General features: G+C 28.8%; 1 protein-coding gene across 1 annotated transcript; it reads left to right on the forward strand.

The window, feature by feature from the left end:
• Window positions 1–12,917: 12,917 nt before the first annotated feature.
• Window positions 12,918–16,169, forward strand: LOC117922357 (probable disease resistance protein At5g63020). Its single transcript, XM_034840487.1, has 3 exons — window positions 12,918–13,368; window positions 13,444–15,840; window positions 15,929–16,169. Exons 1-2 carry the CDS (start codon window positions 13,084–13,086, stop codon window positions 15,826–15,828), a joined length of 2,670 nt encoding a protein of 889 aa, XP_034696378.1. The 5' UTR covers window positions 12,918–13,083; the 3' UTR covers window positions 15,829–15,840; window positions 15,929–16,169.
• Window positions 16,170–17,765: the final 1,596 nt, after the last annotated feature.

Raw genomic sequence — 17,765 nt, forward strand, 5'->3', positions numbered from 1 at the left:
AGTCTTTGGACAGTAATATTAACTGTAAGTGGTACTCTTGTTGTAGTGATCAAACATTGATGATAAGTTATGTCAAATAATAAATCTATCTTTGGATTGATTTATTATTCACATTAAGTTACCTTTATAATCATCACATATTTATCACCACAGGTATATATGCAATTTGACCAAATATTAACTTTCCTTTGGGCCAGTCAATACCCGCATGAATCACATACACACAAATATCTAACACCCCGAACAGACTAATCTACACGAAAGATGTCACTTTGGTGATTTTCCGCTTTAATTAGCCTATTTAAAAATGCTAGATCAATAACTTAAACATTAATATCATAAAATGCTATTAAATAATAATAATAATAATAATAATAATAATAATAATAATAGTAATAAAAAAAAAATTTATCAACTCAATATTTCATAAATCTTAATCCATTGACATATATATATATATATATATATATATATATATATATATATATATATATTAAAATAATAACTCAAAAATTAATCAAGGACCTAGCTCTGATACACTTGTTAATATTCAATCAAGGTGAATACCCTAATTTCATATATACTGGAATATTTCTTATTATAACTCAACCAAGGTGAATACCCTAATTTCATATATACTGGAATATTTCTTGTTATAACTCAACCAAGATGAATACCCTAATTTCATATATACTGGAATCTCCTGATTAAAAATGAGTAGAAAAATAATAGCGGAAACATACCTGAATCCATTGAAGGAGAAACCTTATAGGAAGAAAACCCTTGAGATGGTCTTCCAATTCTGGCCACTAGATTCTGTGTCAATTTCTCTCTGAGAGGATTTTCGGAAATTGGAATGCGTAGTGGTAGAATGGGGACCATAACCCTATTTATAAACTGCTAGGGCAGTTTTAATTTTATCACAATTATATTTCTGCCCCTCATAGAAATAATAATTATCTAATGGTATCTACACAATAATCTCATGACAATTATACCCTTAAGCCAATTAATCAATTATTAATTAGACCACTATATTTAGGCTTAATTAAATGATAGCACACACATTTTAATTATTTACATGTGTAGCCCAAATTATAGATTAATTACAAAAATTAATCTAACAGAAGCTACTCTAAATACTTTCCTTCCCTGTTTCGAAGCTAGATAAGAATAGGGGCTAAGGTATGATTCCAATTAAAATCAAACCAAATATGATAGGAATGTGTATTATTCTTTAATTCACTCTCTAATCAGTCACTTTTCATTTGCAGGATTTGAAGGAATAATAAATATTTGGGTGTTTGTTGTGGACGTAAGGTAATGCCTTGAATGTTCATAACTTGGTACTAATGGTTTTAATATTCCATTTTTCTTTTTCAGGACTTCCTTTTTTGGTAATTAATATTTATGGAATTGATTGAGATTGTACTTTCAAGTTTTTGTTGTGCTTAATCTTCATTTCAGGGATCTCTAGTTTCGACTCATGCTTCTCTTTAGAATTTTATTTTTATATTTTCAACATGTTTACTTTAAGTTCCAAATCCAATTATGATGAGAAAATATTCAATTTTAAAATCCATTTCCATATATTGTGATTAATTAATAGATGTAATTAAAACCTTTACATTTGTTAAATAGGGTATTATTTAACACTAAAACCTTTTTTTAGTGTTTTATAAAAATATGGGTGTTCGGAAAGTTGTTTTTTAAATCATTTTTAAAAATAAAAAAATAAAAATTTGTTTGGATAAATTGTTTTTAAAATATTTTTTATTTTACAAAAAGATTATAAATTCAATTTATATAATATAAATTTAATTTAATTTAAGTCTTATTGAAATGAAAATATTTTTTAATTACAAATAAATTTAAAAATAAATAGTTTTTAAGAAAATATGAATAGTAATGATACAATAAAATTATTAATTTTATTTTTAATAAATAAATATTATTTTAGTATATACTAGAAACATAAGGATATTAACATCTTCATAAATATTTTTTTATTAAAAATAAATGATAATAGTTTAAAAATAATAATCATTAATAATTTTTATTTTAAATAAATAATGAATAAAGTTTTAACATATATATGAATCAATTTTTTCATTATATGCAAACATATAGTACCTAATTATGAATATAATATTTTAAAATCTCCATCACCTCATTTGAGGTTTTGAACTTTATGAGAAATTCAAATCATCAACAATAGAATTGCTCTTTCAATATCAAAGGCTCCTTTTGACGTCAATACACCGCCAGTTAGTTATTGAAACAACACGTTGATACAGATATCTAAGTCTTATATATTGGAATTTACCATTTACACATTTACACATTTTCTATCTCAAACTGTTAGTGAAAGATACAGGGCAAATCTGCATTCAAATGATCCGAGCCTGTCATGTACAATCCAAGCTCAAAAGTCAAGCTTAATTCACACAAAAGAGCTGGTCAGCGCACCAAGCTCAAGAGCAATGATAAGACTGCCATTTACCAACCTGACAGAAGCTTGATATCTCACATGGAGAACTTACAAGGTGGGTAAGCATTTGTTAATTGACACCAATCAATCCTGATGTAGAAGATGGACATCTCACATGAAGGGCATAAGGTGAATCCCTAGGATCCTGTTGAGCAAGTTGGACTACACTCCAATCAAGAGCTAAGATCTTACTATACCAATTTAGGTTATCCTGATCACATGTTAGTGGAGGAAGTGTCGTTGATTTCCATTTACATAACTTTGATTTAGTAGGTTTGGTCTAATTGGGCTGTAATATACATTATACAATGGGGAGAGGGAGTGCGATGAGGTAGTAAAAATAGGACACAACTTATGAAAAAGGGTCCAAAGTGGAACCCCTTTTTAAGGCTTTTAATCCTCTACAGCTCTGCTGAAATACTATAACCCAGTTTACTGGTACACAAGCGTTACCAAAAACCATAATTTGTGGTGCATTATTCCTACCCTTCATTGAGGGAAGTCTAACCCTGCAGACAAATGCAACCTAGATGGTTGATTTTCTAGCTTCCATTAATGGGGAGATTTTCTCTCAACATTCATTGACTATTCTTAGTGGGTAAAAATGAGAAGTTAAGAGGCAACCTACATGATGAATTAGTCATACAAAACATGAGTCCAAGGATATTCTCAAGTACTTTAGGGTCCTTTAGGTCATGGAAACTACTTGAGAAAGGAAAAAAGGAAAAAAAGAAAAAAAAATTATGAAGGAACTTGTATTCTCTTGCTTGGTTTGCCAAGGAAAATTTTGCTTTCCCTTTTTCATCCTTATTTTCTTATTCTCATACTTCCCCTCAAACTTTTCATGATCTAAACAGAAGTTTGACATATTTAAAAAGCTACCCAACAAGTATTTCCTTTCCACAAGTAGAGTTGCAGATTTGCCATATATAGGGATAAGCTTCAAAGACAACTCATCTTAGATAAATTTTTGGTGAGAGAGGATGGTTGGACTATGGAAAGAAATTAGGAAATGATGGAAGGTGTTTCAAACAAGAAGTGGCTTTTGAGCTCTCCTTTGTTTTATTATATATTAACTAAGCACATTAATTATTCCACCACCCCACCTCTGTGTAGAAATCAAACTTCCCATATAGAACAATTTTAGCTCACAGAAGTAGACATCCAACATTAGTAAGACCTTTGTATGTTAGTACCTAGCATTTATAATGCAGAACAAGAAACTACAGAACACTTCTACCTGAGGTTGTTCAGATTTACACCTGCATTAAATGAACTCCTCCAAATGGGCTACATCAAACAAGACACGTTATGAATAAGGTATGAATAACGTTTTACACTTAGTACCAAATCAACATATGTTTACATAGGGCTGATTTTGATGCAACTGAAATAAAACTTTTACATTTAGTACCATCATCCAAGATTAACTCACCATGGCCCTAGACGGTCATGCATGTTTTGTTTCCCATATTTTTATTAGTCGCCCATGGAAGACCCTACATGGGTCTTTTAGAGGGGCCCATCACAATAACACATAACCCTTTATTTCAAGTTAAGATAGGACAATTGAGCTCCCTTAGAAACTCTACCACGCTTCAAATCTCATTTTCCCTCATTTACATATGGGCATACGCTGCCCTTTATATGCTCACGAAGAATTAGAGCTTACCAAGAAAAAGTTCTTGTTCAACTCAAACAGTGTGTAAAGTAGTTTAAGGAGAGGAAGAGTGGCTGAGAGAGTTAGAGCAGGAGGACAAAGCTACTCTAAATGCCTTTTTGGACCGTTTCAAAGCAACATAAGAATAAAGAGCTTAAGAATGATTTCCGGTCTTCTATTTTCATGTCTATTTGATACTTGGAATGTGTATTGTTCATTTGTGGGTCGATCCTCTCTCCACCCTTGCAATCCCCATGCATGGATAAAACAAAGGAGATGTATGGTGTTATGAGTTGTCTATGACAAGTGTCTTGTAATTGCATTATATGTAATAAAGTACTGAGTCTGTATGGGGTTGTTTAAAATTGTCGTGTTCTAAGTATCAATTTGATATGATTTTTATTTTTAAAAGCAGAAAATGATATTAATTCTCATATTGATTTTAAATACTATTTCAAAATTTTAAATATTTCAAAATTTTTACATGGTAATTCTAATATATTGGTAAAATCAAACTATTAATATTTTGTACATTTTTAATATTTTCATCCTTTAACTAAAAATATTTTCCAAAGCAACATAAGAATAAGGAGTTAGAGAATGATTTTCAACCTTCTATTTTCAAGCCTATTTGATGCTTAAGTATTCTTCATTTGTGGTTAATTGCTTTTACGTTTACAGGAAAAAGGGCCCAACCTCCCTCCATCCTTGTAATCCTCACGCATGGACAAAACAAAGGAGAGTAGGTCGTTATTTCAAACTATTATGTTGTAAGAATCAGCTAGATATGATTTTGAGTTTTAAAAGTAGAAAATAATGTTTTAATTTGAAATGTTTTTAATGAAAGTGTTTTCTCTATAAGTGTTTTTAAAATAATTACCTATAAACATTTCTTCAAAAAAATATTACAAGTGATTTTTCAATACTACAAATAATTTCTTTTAAATTTTAAAAGTATTTCTTAAATTTTTTTCAAATACCTAATATTTTTTTCAAAAACATTTTTTAGGTTAAAAAGGTTTTTTTTTTTTTAAATATTGACAAACAGACTCTAACTCTTATATTAATTGATTTTAAAAATTATTTCAAAATTTAAAAAATTTAAAGGTAAATTTTAGAAACATAATGTAAGTACAAGTTACTATATTTTATATGAAAGTGACTACTAATTTCTACTTCTAAAAATAAAAATAAGAAATGAATTCAAATTATTAGTACTTAATAATTAACTAATTAATTAGTGTTTGAACACAAAAATATATATGATAAATTAATAAGTTTCTTATATGTTTGAAAAAGGTATATGTATAAAGTGTTATTTATTGAAAATGTTTGATAAATTAATAAGATTGTCACTTAAGTTGCATTTTATTTTAATTTCAAAAATAATATTGATAAAATTAGAAGGAAATCAAGTTGAACTTGTCAAATGATGGTGAAACATAATTTAGAAATTAAAACAAATCAAGAAGAAAATTTTAAATAATTGTATATTCTACATTATAGTGGAGGCATCAAATATTTGCCTATTATTATTATTATTATTTTATCAATTTATTCATTGAATACACAATAGCTGAGTCACACAATCCATACCGGCCAAATGATAAAAGCTATAGTTCTATAATGTAGTCTAACTCTTTTGTCTCTTATGATGATATACCTATTTTTTTATTAAATGATAAAACTATAGTTCTAAATAGATTCTTTGCAATAGCATCTTCTCTTCTTTCATGCGGTCAAATAATCATCCCCATTATTATTATTATTTTAATACCACAATTACTCTACCTAATCATAAATAATAACAAATGGTTGCCACTTGTTTTCCCAATAAATTAAGTTTTTGAAAAGAATCATTTCGACTATGTACTCTACCTAATCATCAACAATAAGAAATGGTTGCAAGTTGTTCTCCCTAAGTTTTGAATTCTCCCAACAAATGAAGTTCTGAAAAGAATCATTTAGTTGTATGGTAGTTTACTATCTTTATATGTAAAGATTTTTGTTCTCATATGTATAAGGATTTTTTATTTAAAAGAATAAATTCAATTATTATTAATTAATTTATTATTTTTAATCAATTTTTATCCCATAATTTTTTTTTTTTCAAATTTTTGTATAATATTTGTAATAATTTTGTAAAATTTGAATATCAATCTTTTGTTAATTTTTTACATGTTCATCCAAAATCTTTTTAAATTATGTGTCTTTAAAATATATTAAAAGTATAAAGCATGAAACCAAAGTAAGAAATATTTGAAAATTGAGGTCAATTATGGTGGCTATAATATTTTAGTCATGAAACGTTTCCATAAAAAACTTTTGTAGATCATATTAAAAATAAAATAGAAAAGAAGTGTTAGGAAGATGCGAAGATGTATGATAAATTAATAAAATTAAGTAGCATTTTATTAATTAAACAGCTAAGACAATGAGGATATATATATAAAAAAAATGAAAAAACAAACTTGTACTACGTCTTGGTAACACTGAAGAAACATGATTTAGAAAATAAAATAAAATAAATTGATAACTTACCATCAACTTTGATCATTCCCACGCTATTTATCATAATTTATTCATTAAATATGCAAGAGTGAAGTCATGTAAACCATATTGGCTAAATTATTGAATTAAGTGAAGTCTCTCTTATCTTCTATCATGGTCTACTTAGATAAAACTTATAACAATAAAAAAAGATGGCATCTTTTCTTCTTTCATATGGCCAACTTCTCTAACCATTATTTTAATCCCACAACTTGTCTAACTAATCATAAATAACAATTATAGTTTATATCAATGTTGTTATTTCCACTTAGTTATTCATTGAATATACAAGGGCTGAGTCACACAATCCATTCAGGTCAAATAATTGAATGAAGTCACTCTCCCTTACGCCTTTTCATGATATACTTATTTATTAGATGGTACAACTGTAATAATAGAAAAAGAATTTTGCAATAACATCTTGTCTTCTTTCACATGGCCAAATAGTTCTCGTTAATAGTATTTTAATCTCACAATTTCTCTAACTAATCATAAATAAATAAGAATTGGTGCAAGCAATTTTGTAAATAAATTAGAGTTGGAAATGAATTAATCATTTAGTTGTATGGTGGTTGCATAACTAATCTTATTTTCTTGAAACCCAAATAGTTTAATTCTTTTATGAATTTTTTTTTTAACTCAAGCTATTATTTTAGAATATGTAGTGCACTAGGTTGAAATCAGTAATTCCGACTTTAAGTTGTATTAGAAGAATTTTAGGAATTTGAAAACTATTAAGAATGGATGTATTAGTAATTAATTTTTATATCCAAACCTCATGATATGTCTAAGAAAATTTGATATCTAAATTGAAGACTTCATATCATAAATTCCTTTTCAAGCTAAACAATTTAATGGTATATTTGCAATTTTTAGAAAATCCAAATCAAGATGTGAATTAGCATTAAATTAATTGGTAATTGATACCATAAAAATGAAAGAAAAACTGTTAATGAATCAAGTTATTTAATTAAATTGCCAATTTTATTCAAAACATTAATTCACTTCACATCCTTTCTTGGTTTTATATTTTTTGTTTTTTTAGAAATCATTTTGAAGAGAGATGATTTCTCCATATATACATTTTTTTAATCAATGGACAAATTGTCTCTCTAATTAATTTATTTTTAGGAAATCATATACCGAAGAGATAATTTTTTTCTCTAATTTTTTTAAAAGAGATTTTATAAATCACCTTTTGAAAAGATAATTTTTTTATTATTATCTTTTTAAAATGAAATAAATCATCTTTTTAAAGAGACGGTCTAAAAAAGAAATAATTTTTTTTATTTAACAAAAATTACAATAAATTTAAAATTATTTTTATCACTATAATATTTTAGGAATGGTCTTTTTAAACTATTGTACTAAAAAATCTGTGCTTACCCGGAAGTGAATAGAGGTGGTAGGGGGGCCGTCATCCAGCTGGACCCTCAAATGCAAAAAAAGAAGTGAATAGACGTGGTAGGGTGGCTGTCATCCAGCTGGACTCTCAAATGCAAAAATGGAGATTTTATATAAAAATCAAAAGTCTGCATTAGGTTCTTATACCTGTCACCACCCCTACCTTCTCCAACGTCTCTCTGTGCCTTTTTTGGCTTTTCCCATTCAATGCCCTTCACTCTTATATTTTATATAAGATTCTCTATTTTTTAAAACAAAACTGGAAAATGTATTAAAATATGCACTAAGTGTTTCTCTTTAAAAATATTTCTAATGAAAACACAACTAAAAAAAAGTATTACAAATAAAAACCCATTAATATAATTCCAAAACGAGTTCTAAGTCACTAAAACATTTTTTTTTCTGATATTTCATATATATCACCAAAAGAATATGAACTACAACATTAGTGAAGAATCTTAAAAATAATTCTAGTTGATTCATTTCATTTCGGTCTTACAATCCTATACTTTAATAACTGTAGTCATTCATCAATTTCATTGGTAAAATATTATTAAAAAAATTAAATTAATAACTTTTTCAAAATCCATGTCTATTTAGTATAATAAAATAAAACTTTCCTATATTATGGTAGAAGATGGTAGAGTACCATGAAAAGAATTGATCATAAAAATAATATAAAAACACTCCAAATAATATTAGAAAAAACTTTATATAGGAGAGGAAAATTAAGTTAGATAGATTTGAAGTAGTAAATAAATAAAAAAATATTCATTTTAAATATAATTTTTTTTTCTTTCTACCCTTCCTCTCTAATTTTTTTTTCCCCTTATATTTCCTCAAAATTTATAGAAGCCAAGACGGCCTATGCAAGTTAAGGAATGATGTAAAAAGGAGAGATAGATCGACTCTGGTAATAAATGAAGTGTTTAAATATTAGAAGGTCTAAAGTTTAGGCTTTTATTAGTAATATTTCTATGAAAAACAGAAAATTTATCTTGCTTTTTTCAAAACTTTTTTTTTTCAAAATTTTGAGAAAGTAAAAAAAAAAATAATCATTAAATTTTAAGTATTTAAAAAAGTGTTTTCAAGTATATATATACTTATTTTTGTATAAGAATTTCTATATTTTATTCTATTTTATAAATAAAGATAAAAAATGTATCCAAACATATATTAACTAATTCTCTTTAAAAATGTTTCTAATGGAAAGGTACTAACAAATAAGCTACAAATAAAAACACTTTAAACAAAATCACTCTCAAGCAAGTCAAAGTTATAATAAATATTTTTCATTAATATTTCCAATCACTAAAAGAAATAAGGAACCACAACATTAAGAAAGAAGCTTCAAAATGATTTTAATTTAAACTCATTTCATTCATAATCTTGCAATCCCATGCCCTAAATGTTCCCATTCACCGATTTCATTGGTAAAATTTTATTAGAATTAATAATTATTAAAAAAATTAAATTCAAAACCTTTTTAAAAAAATCCCATTGTTTATATTGTAATTTGGGTAGTCATTTCTAATAAAAAAGATATTATCAACATTTTATTTTTTATTTATTTTCATTTTGGTGAAATTCTAGAATTACCTGAATTTTTCTTCTTAAAATAAGAAAGATATTATAAAGAAAATGAGGGAAAGTTGATACATTAGATGGAAATATATGGACTAATATGTGCAATCAATTTGCATAAAATTAAAATTATGATTATTTTCACTTTTATTGTTTTTATTTAATCAAGATGACAATAAGGGGAATGCAAAAAAGAAACGTCAAAATTAAAAATTCTTCCATGGAAAATGGTAGCTGGTTGTACTAATATTTCATGGTGGGAGGATATATTTGTTTGCCATTTTTTCCGATCAAAAGAGAAGTTTATTAAAGGTGATGGTGATGATGAGTACGGGGCACATCATTATTTTTCTTATGAGATGACCACTTTATTAGAGGTGATGGTGATGGTTTTCCACATATATCATCATGTGCCTTGTGCATGATTAAATCTTTATTCTTGTACTTGAATATCAAATTGATCTAAGAAATTTATAATTATAAAAAAAATTAAATTTTGTGGTTTAAAAATGGGGATTACCTATTTACCTTCTAGATTGTTTCAAGAATTAAGATAAAAACTTTTAAAAACCATATCAAGTTTCATGGTAAAATATCATCAACCCCATAATGTTAAAAGACTAAAAATTTTATCAAAATAAAAATTATTTTTCAGTAATACAAAATAAAATAAACTTTTTCCTTTGACGAAAAGAGGCACTTTGAAGATTTTCGATTGAAAATATCATCAATTAGGCATTGGGCCCCATTTTTTCATGGAAGGTGTCACTTGGTTATGTTAAAATTTCCAAGATGGGAGGCCAAATTGTCTGCCATTTTGTCCCCATTTTTTTTTTTTTTTATCAGAGGGCCACTTTAATAAAAGTGATGGCGAAGATGATGGTGGGTGCACTAAAGTCTAAAGGTGATGGTGATGATGATAAATGTATAAAATTGATGAGTTTTAAATGATTTAAGATCTTAGAGAAGGAAAAACTATACATCATATATCATCATGTCTTGTGTATAATTGGATATTTATTCTTATGCTTGGATAAGATACTTTGATTAAAGAAATTTATAGTTATGAAAAAATTAAATTTTGTGACTTAAAAATATAAATTACCTATTTGCTCCCTCCAAATGGTTTCAAGAATTAATAAAAACTTTTAAAAACTATATAGAATTTCATGGTAAAATATCAACTCTTGAGAATGTCAAAAGACTTAAAATTTTACCAAAATAAAAACTAATTTTCATTAATACAAAAGCGAATAAACTTTTTCTTGGATAGAAAGAGACACTTAGAAGATTTTCAATTGAAAATATTATACAACGGGTGTTGATAGAATGTTAGCTAATATGTTTATCCATGATTTAATTTGTGAAAAATGGATAAAAATCGATTGACTAATTGATAGGACAATTAAAAGTGTATTCAATAGTGATTTTAGAAAACATTTTTAGTCTTAAAAGTTTTTTTAAAAAAAAAGAAAAGAAAATTAAGTGTAACAAAATTTAGGTCACACTCTTAAAAATATAAAAAATCTTTTGTGATTATAAAAAATCTTTTATAATATTTTTCAAAAAAAATACTTGATAAGTGAATATCTTTAAAACACTTTTGGATGTAATATTTTACTAAAAATAGTACCAAACACAAAATCACTCTCTATGAACATACTTGTAATTTGAAAACCTTTAAGAGTCATGAATAAGTAAAATTGAGAAGATTAAGAGTGTATTTGGGAGCAACAAATCTCGACTTTCTTAGCATTAAAGTCTTACAGGGTAAACTTAAGGCCATGCTACCACAGAGAGGCAAGGGATTTGACCCCAAAATGTACGATTTTCTTTGTTATATCAATACAAACAACCATCTATCCATTAATTTTAATTTAAGCGAAATCATTTTACTCCAGAAATCAGAAGTTGCAATGGAAGGCGTTCATAATTTTGGGTTGGGCAAAAGGTGCTTACTGGGGGTAGTGGACAATAAAGAAGCGAATAGAGGTGGTAGGGGCCTGTCATCCAGCTGGACTCTCAAATGCAAAAATGGAGATTCGTTTGTCCCAACTCTTCTCCACTGCTACGGCTCCACAGTACTCCTTCTCAGGCCTAATATAAAATCAAAAGTTTGCATTAGGTTCTAATTTTAAAAAAGTGTTTTTAAATATAGAATATACCTATTATAATTCTTATATTTTATATACTTACTTATTTAACTAAAAATTAGTCATGATATATTCTACTTAGTAATACTTGTGTTACCAATAGCAAAGAATTCAATTTTTTACCATCTTCATATAATATATATTTCAATTTATATTTTGTCATCTCAAAATTTAAATATGGAAGAAAAAAAAGTTATATTGGAATTGAAAATAATTAATAAAAATTTTAAGTTGCTAGAAAATGAATTATAAATTTTTAATAAAATAACTTATCATTCTATTTATTTTCAATTAATTAATTCTCAATAAGATGACATAATATAAAGAAATTATTATACTATATCGGCAAGCATTACTATCCCACATCATAAGCTTAGTACAACAAAGATACCAAATATTTCCCATAAATAATTTGGTGCATTATCAAGAAATTTTCGATTTGGCCATCAAGGTGTAATAGTAATAATTTACCTTTTTTTATTTTTTCTATTATTTTCTTTTTAGCTTTTATGTGATTATGTATGTATACATAATTCTTATATTTTTATTTTAAAATTTCCAAATTGGACTAGGTACTAAATTACAAATGCAAAACATTTTTACTCGTGACAATTTTTATTTATCTTTTTTCCTTTAAACTAAGGGTGTAACATCTTACCCATGTAAGATTTTTTCCAAAAGAAATAATTAAAAATCATGATTAAAAATAAAGTAAATAATAGCTTCTTTTTATTTAATACTTGAATTAAGTAATTTATTACCAATTTTATAGTTATAAAAAATAAATAAAGGTATGAAATTAAAGCAGACCCGATATGAAATCTTAACCACGTAAACACTCTCATCTGAACTTCTCCACTAATTTGGTAATTATATTATAAACTGTGAACTTCTTTACCGAGTCTACCCGTATGCATCGTAAATCTATGATAGTCAAGGTGGTAAATAATTTAGCCAATTAAAAAAATTAACTATTTAAAAAAGAAAACTTTCAAGTTTCACTTAAATAATTAAAAATGACAACTAAGGTTTGCTAAGGTCCCATGTACCCTTAAACAAAACTATAACTTTAATAATTCACTCTCAACTTGGTGCATTCCCGTTGACCGCTTTCTAATCCTTCCCCTTCCCTCTCTTCTCCTCCTTAATTTCCCAATATCTGCAGACACAAGTCATTCCTTTTCTCCTTCCAATTTGTCTTTCTTCTTTCTGATCTTCTCCTTAGAATTTCTCATACATCAATGGGAAACGTTTGCTCAGTCTCCATTTCCATCGAGGACATCGCTCGCCGCTGCTGTGATTGCATTGCTGCTCGAGCAAATTACATATGCAAGCTTCAAGAAAATCGGGTTACTTTGAGAACAGAGCTTCAAAAGTTAAGGGCGTTGAGGAACGATGTGAAGAGGAAGGTGGATGTGGCTGAGAGGCAACAAATGAAGCGTCTGGATCAAGTGCAAGTCTGGCTTTCCAGTGTGGAAGATATGGAAACTGAAGTCACTCAACTGATTGGAGATGGTGCAGAGAACATCGAGAACACTCAACTAATTGGAGATGGTGCAGAGAACAAGAACACTCATCTGATTGGAGATGGTGCAGAGAACATCGAGGAGAAACGATTTTGTGGTAGCTGCTATCCCAAGCATTGCATCTCCAGCTACACGTTGGGAAAAAAAGTGGTCAGGAATCTACAAGATGTGGCTATTCTAATGAGCGAAGGACGTAATTTTGAGGTGGTGGCTGATATTGTACCTCCAGCTCCTGTGGAGGAAATACCCAGCCGACCCACTGTGGGCTTGGAATCAACATTTGACAGAGTTTGGAGGTGTCTCGGAGAAGAACATGTGGGGATGATCGGCTTATATGGGTTGGGGGGCGCTGGGAAGACCACCCTCTTGACCCAAATCAACAATCATTTCCTTAAAACATCCCACAATTTTGATGTCGTAATTTGGGTAGTGGTTTCCAAAACTCCGAATCTAGACGAGGTTCAGAACGAGATTTGGGAGAAGGTGGGATTCTGTGATGATAAATGGAAAAGCAAAAGCCGCCATGGCAAAGCCATAGACATCTGGAAAGCCTTGAGCAAAAAGAGGTTTGTGATGTTGTTGGATGACATGTGGGAGCAAATGGATCTGTTAGAAGTGGGCATTCCATCTCCTGACCAACAAAATAAGTCCAAGCTGATATTCACCACTCGATCTCAGGACTTGTGCGGCCAAATGGGAGCTCACGAGAAGATTCAAGTGAAATCTTTAGCATGGAGGGATTCGTGGGATTTGTTTAAAAAATATGTGGGAGAGGACACCCTTAATTCTGATCCACAAATCCCTGAGCTAGCTGAAATTGTTGCTCGAGAGTGTTGCGGTTTGCCACTGGTGATAATTACCATAGGGCGAGCCATGGCTTCTAAAGTGACACCCCAAGATTGGAAGCATGCAATTAGAGTACTACAAACATCTGCATCAAAATTTCCAGGTATGGAGGACCCAGTGTACCCACGTTTGAAATACAGCTATGATAGTTTGCCCACCAAAATAGTTCAATCTTGCTTCTTATATTGTTCTTTATTCCCAGAAGATTTTTCCATAGATAAAGAAGCTTTGATATGGAAATGGATTTGTGAGGGATTTTTAGATGAATATGATGACGTGGATGGAGCCAAAAATCAGGGATTCAACATTATCAATACCCTCATTCATGCATGTCTACTTGAGGAACCTTTAGATACTAATTATGTAAAATTGCATGATGTGATACGTGATATGGCCTTGTGGATAACTGGTGACACGGGGGAGATGAAGGGCAAGTTTTTGGTACAAACAAGCGCCGGTTTAACCCAAGCCCCTGAGTTTGTCAAATGGACGACGGCAGAAAGGATTTCACTGATGCAAAACCGAATTAAGAAGTTAATAGGATCACCCACATGCCCCAATCTCTCGACACTTCTTTTGGATTCGAATAGGCCTTTGAATGTGATAAGCGATGCTTTTTTTCAATTTATGCCCAATCTAAGAGTGTTGAGCTTAAATGGCACCAATATAATTGAGTTACCATCAGATATTTCTAATTCGGTTTCATTGCAATATCTTGATTTATCCTGGACAAGGATATTGAGGTTTCCAGTTGGGATGAAGAATCTCGTAAAATTGAAGAGATTGGAGTTGGCCTGTACAGATGAACTGTCTTCAATTCCACGAGGACTAATATCAAGTCTTTCAATGCTGCAAACAATCAACTTGTACCGTTGTGGATTCAAACCAGATGGTAATGAGTCATTGGTAGAGGAATTGGAGAGTTTAAAATACTTGGTCGATTTACGTATCACCATAGTAAGTGCCTGTGTGTTCGAGAGATTTTTAAGTTCCAGAAAGTTACGGAGTTGCACTCATGGAATCTGCCTCAGGATTTTCAAAGGTTCAATCTCATTTAATGTATCATCTCTTGAAAATATAAAGCATCTCAATTCGTTTTGGATGGAATATTGTGATACTTTGATTAAGTTTGATTGGGCTGAGAAAGGAAAGGAAACAGTGGATTATAGCAATCTTAACCCAAAGGTCAAATGCTTCAATGGCCTTGAGACTGTGACCATCCTTGGATGCCGGATGTTGAAGAATCTGACATGGCTTATTTTTGCCCCAAAGCTCAAATATCTTGAAATAGCACTTTGTCAACAAATGGAAGAAGTGATAGGAAAAGGTGAAGAGGATGGAGGAAATCTGAGCCCATTCACAAATCTCATAGAAGTACGATTACTTCAGCTACCACAACTGAAGAGTATGTACTGGAATCCCCTGCCCTTTCTTTACCTGGAGAGAATTATAGTAGCTCGCTGTCCGAAGCTGAAGAAGCTGCCACTCAACTCCAACAGTGCCAGGGAACGTAGAGTTATGATTGAAGGAGAGGAAAAGTGGTGGAATGAGTTAGAATGGGAGGATGAAGCTACTCTAAATACTTTCCTTCCCAATTTCCAAGCAATATTATAATAAGGGGCTAAGGTATGATTCCAATTAAAATCAAACCAAATATGATTGGAATGTGTATTATTCTCAATTCATTATATAATTAGTTCTTATTCATTTGCAGGATTTGAAGGAATGACAAATGTTTGGGTGTTTGTTGTGGATGTGAGGTAGGCCCTGGATGTTCATAACTCGATACCAATGGTTTTAATATTCCTTTTTTCCAAGACTTTTTTTTTTCTTTTCTTTTTTTTTTTTTTCTTTTTTTGGCTAATTAATATTTATGAAATTTATTGAGATTATTGTTTCAAGTTTTTTTTTCCAAGCTTAATCTTAGTACGAGGGTAATCTCTAGTTCTGCCATATACTTCTCTCTTAAATTTTATTTTTATTTTTATTTTTTAACATGCATGTTTACTGAAAGTTCCAAATCCAATTATGATGAGAAAATATAAATTTTAAAACCATTTCCATACTCATATTTTGATATCTATTATATCCTTTAAAATAAAATAATCCTACACTTTCATATCAATCAAATTTATGCTCTACAAAACTACCAAGTTGATTGCAAAAATATGATACACTCAGTTTAATTCTGAAATATGTTTTTGGTTTTTTTGCTTTCTATTTCACTCCACTTTTGGCTTCTCAAGTTTCAAATTAGAGGTCAAAGAGAAAAATATAAATGTATAATTTAGTGTGATTGGAAAGATTTCTTATTTTTTGTTTTTAAAATAATAATAACTTTTATATAAATATAAAAACTTTCAAAAATTCCTATTAAAAATCTAATGATTTTGAAAACCATTTTAAGAAATTGAGGTATTAAAAAGTTTTACTTTCTCAAGTTTTAAAATTTTTAAAATTAATTTTTACATAAATATTTGGATACACTTTCTATTTTTTACTTTCAAATATAGAAAACTTCTATATAAAAAGGTCAAAACTCTTATATAAAAAGTATAAACTTATCTTATGTCTTTAAAATTTATTTTTAAAAATCTTAAAATTTGAGTTAGTAAAAAAAAATTTAATATCTCAATTTTTTAAAATTAGTTTTTAAAAACCATCACAATTTTAATGTAAGCCTTTAAAAGTTCTTGTATTTTATATTAAAAATTATATTATTTTTTATTTAAAAAAAACATAAAGTATATTCAAAATCAAGTATATACTTTTTATACAAGATTCTATGAATTTTATATAGAAATTTTATTACTTTCCACTTTGGAAAACAAAAAAACAAGAAGTATATTCAAACAAAAACCTTAGTTTGTAATGCAAAATATTCCAAAAATCAAGGAAAAATAAATCCACAAAAAAAGTATATTATTTCATTAGTAACAATAACATATCTTAGGGAAAAAACAGAACTTAAACAAAAATTCCCTATTGAGGTTTGATGATAGGATCATTTTGTTCATTTTTTATTATTGTTGACAAATATGAATATCTTCTGAAAAATTATGTTAATATTATTGACAAGTATATATGTCATCAAAAAAATTATGTTATCGGTATTCAAAATTGTATGTCCAAATAGTATATAAGTTAAAACTGTCCCAAAGAAAAAAGGCAAAGAGAAAAAGAAAAAAACAACAATAACAGCAACATCAATAAATAAAGTGCTCTGAGAATTAGTAGTTACACTTCATTCCATGCAACTAAAAAATATATGTTTGTTTTTCTTTGATCAACAAAATGGTGGAAGTTGCGAACATGATAACTTGGGTTTGATTTAGGAGTACACTCTCCTTTAAATTTAATTGTCATTCTTCTTCCTATTCTCCTTGAAATCTTTCACATACTAATGGGGAATGTATACTCAAACTTAATCTCAATTGAGGACATGTTAGACATTGTCGTGACAGCATTACTATCCAAGAAAACTATATATCGAAGCTTGAAGAAAATCAATTGAGATTTGAGAAGTTTTGTTGTATGTGCTTGCTAAGTCA

This window comes from Vitis riparia, chromosome 9, assembly GCF_004353265.1.
Source record: "Vitis riparia cultivar Riparia Gloire de Montpellier isolate 1030 chromosome 9, EGFV_Vit.rip_1.0, whole genome shotgun sequence".
NCBI lineage: Eukaryota > Viridiplantae > Streptophyta > Magnoliopsida > Vitales > Vitaceae > Vitis > Vitis riparia.

Bases quoted from the DNA above. Each gene is read 5' to 3' on its own strand.
- LOC117922357 (XM_034840487.1), top strand. From the start codon at position 13,084: ATGGGAAACGTTTGCTCAGTCTCCATTTCCATCGAGGACATCGCTCGC. The intron at 13,369-13,443 runs ATCGAGAACACT...GGTGCAGAGAAC, and splicing joins TTGGAGATGGTGCAGAGAAC to ATCGAGGAGAAACGATTTTG.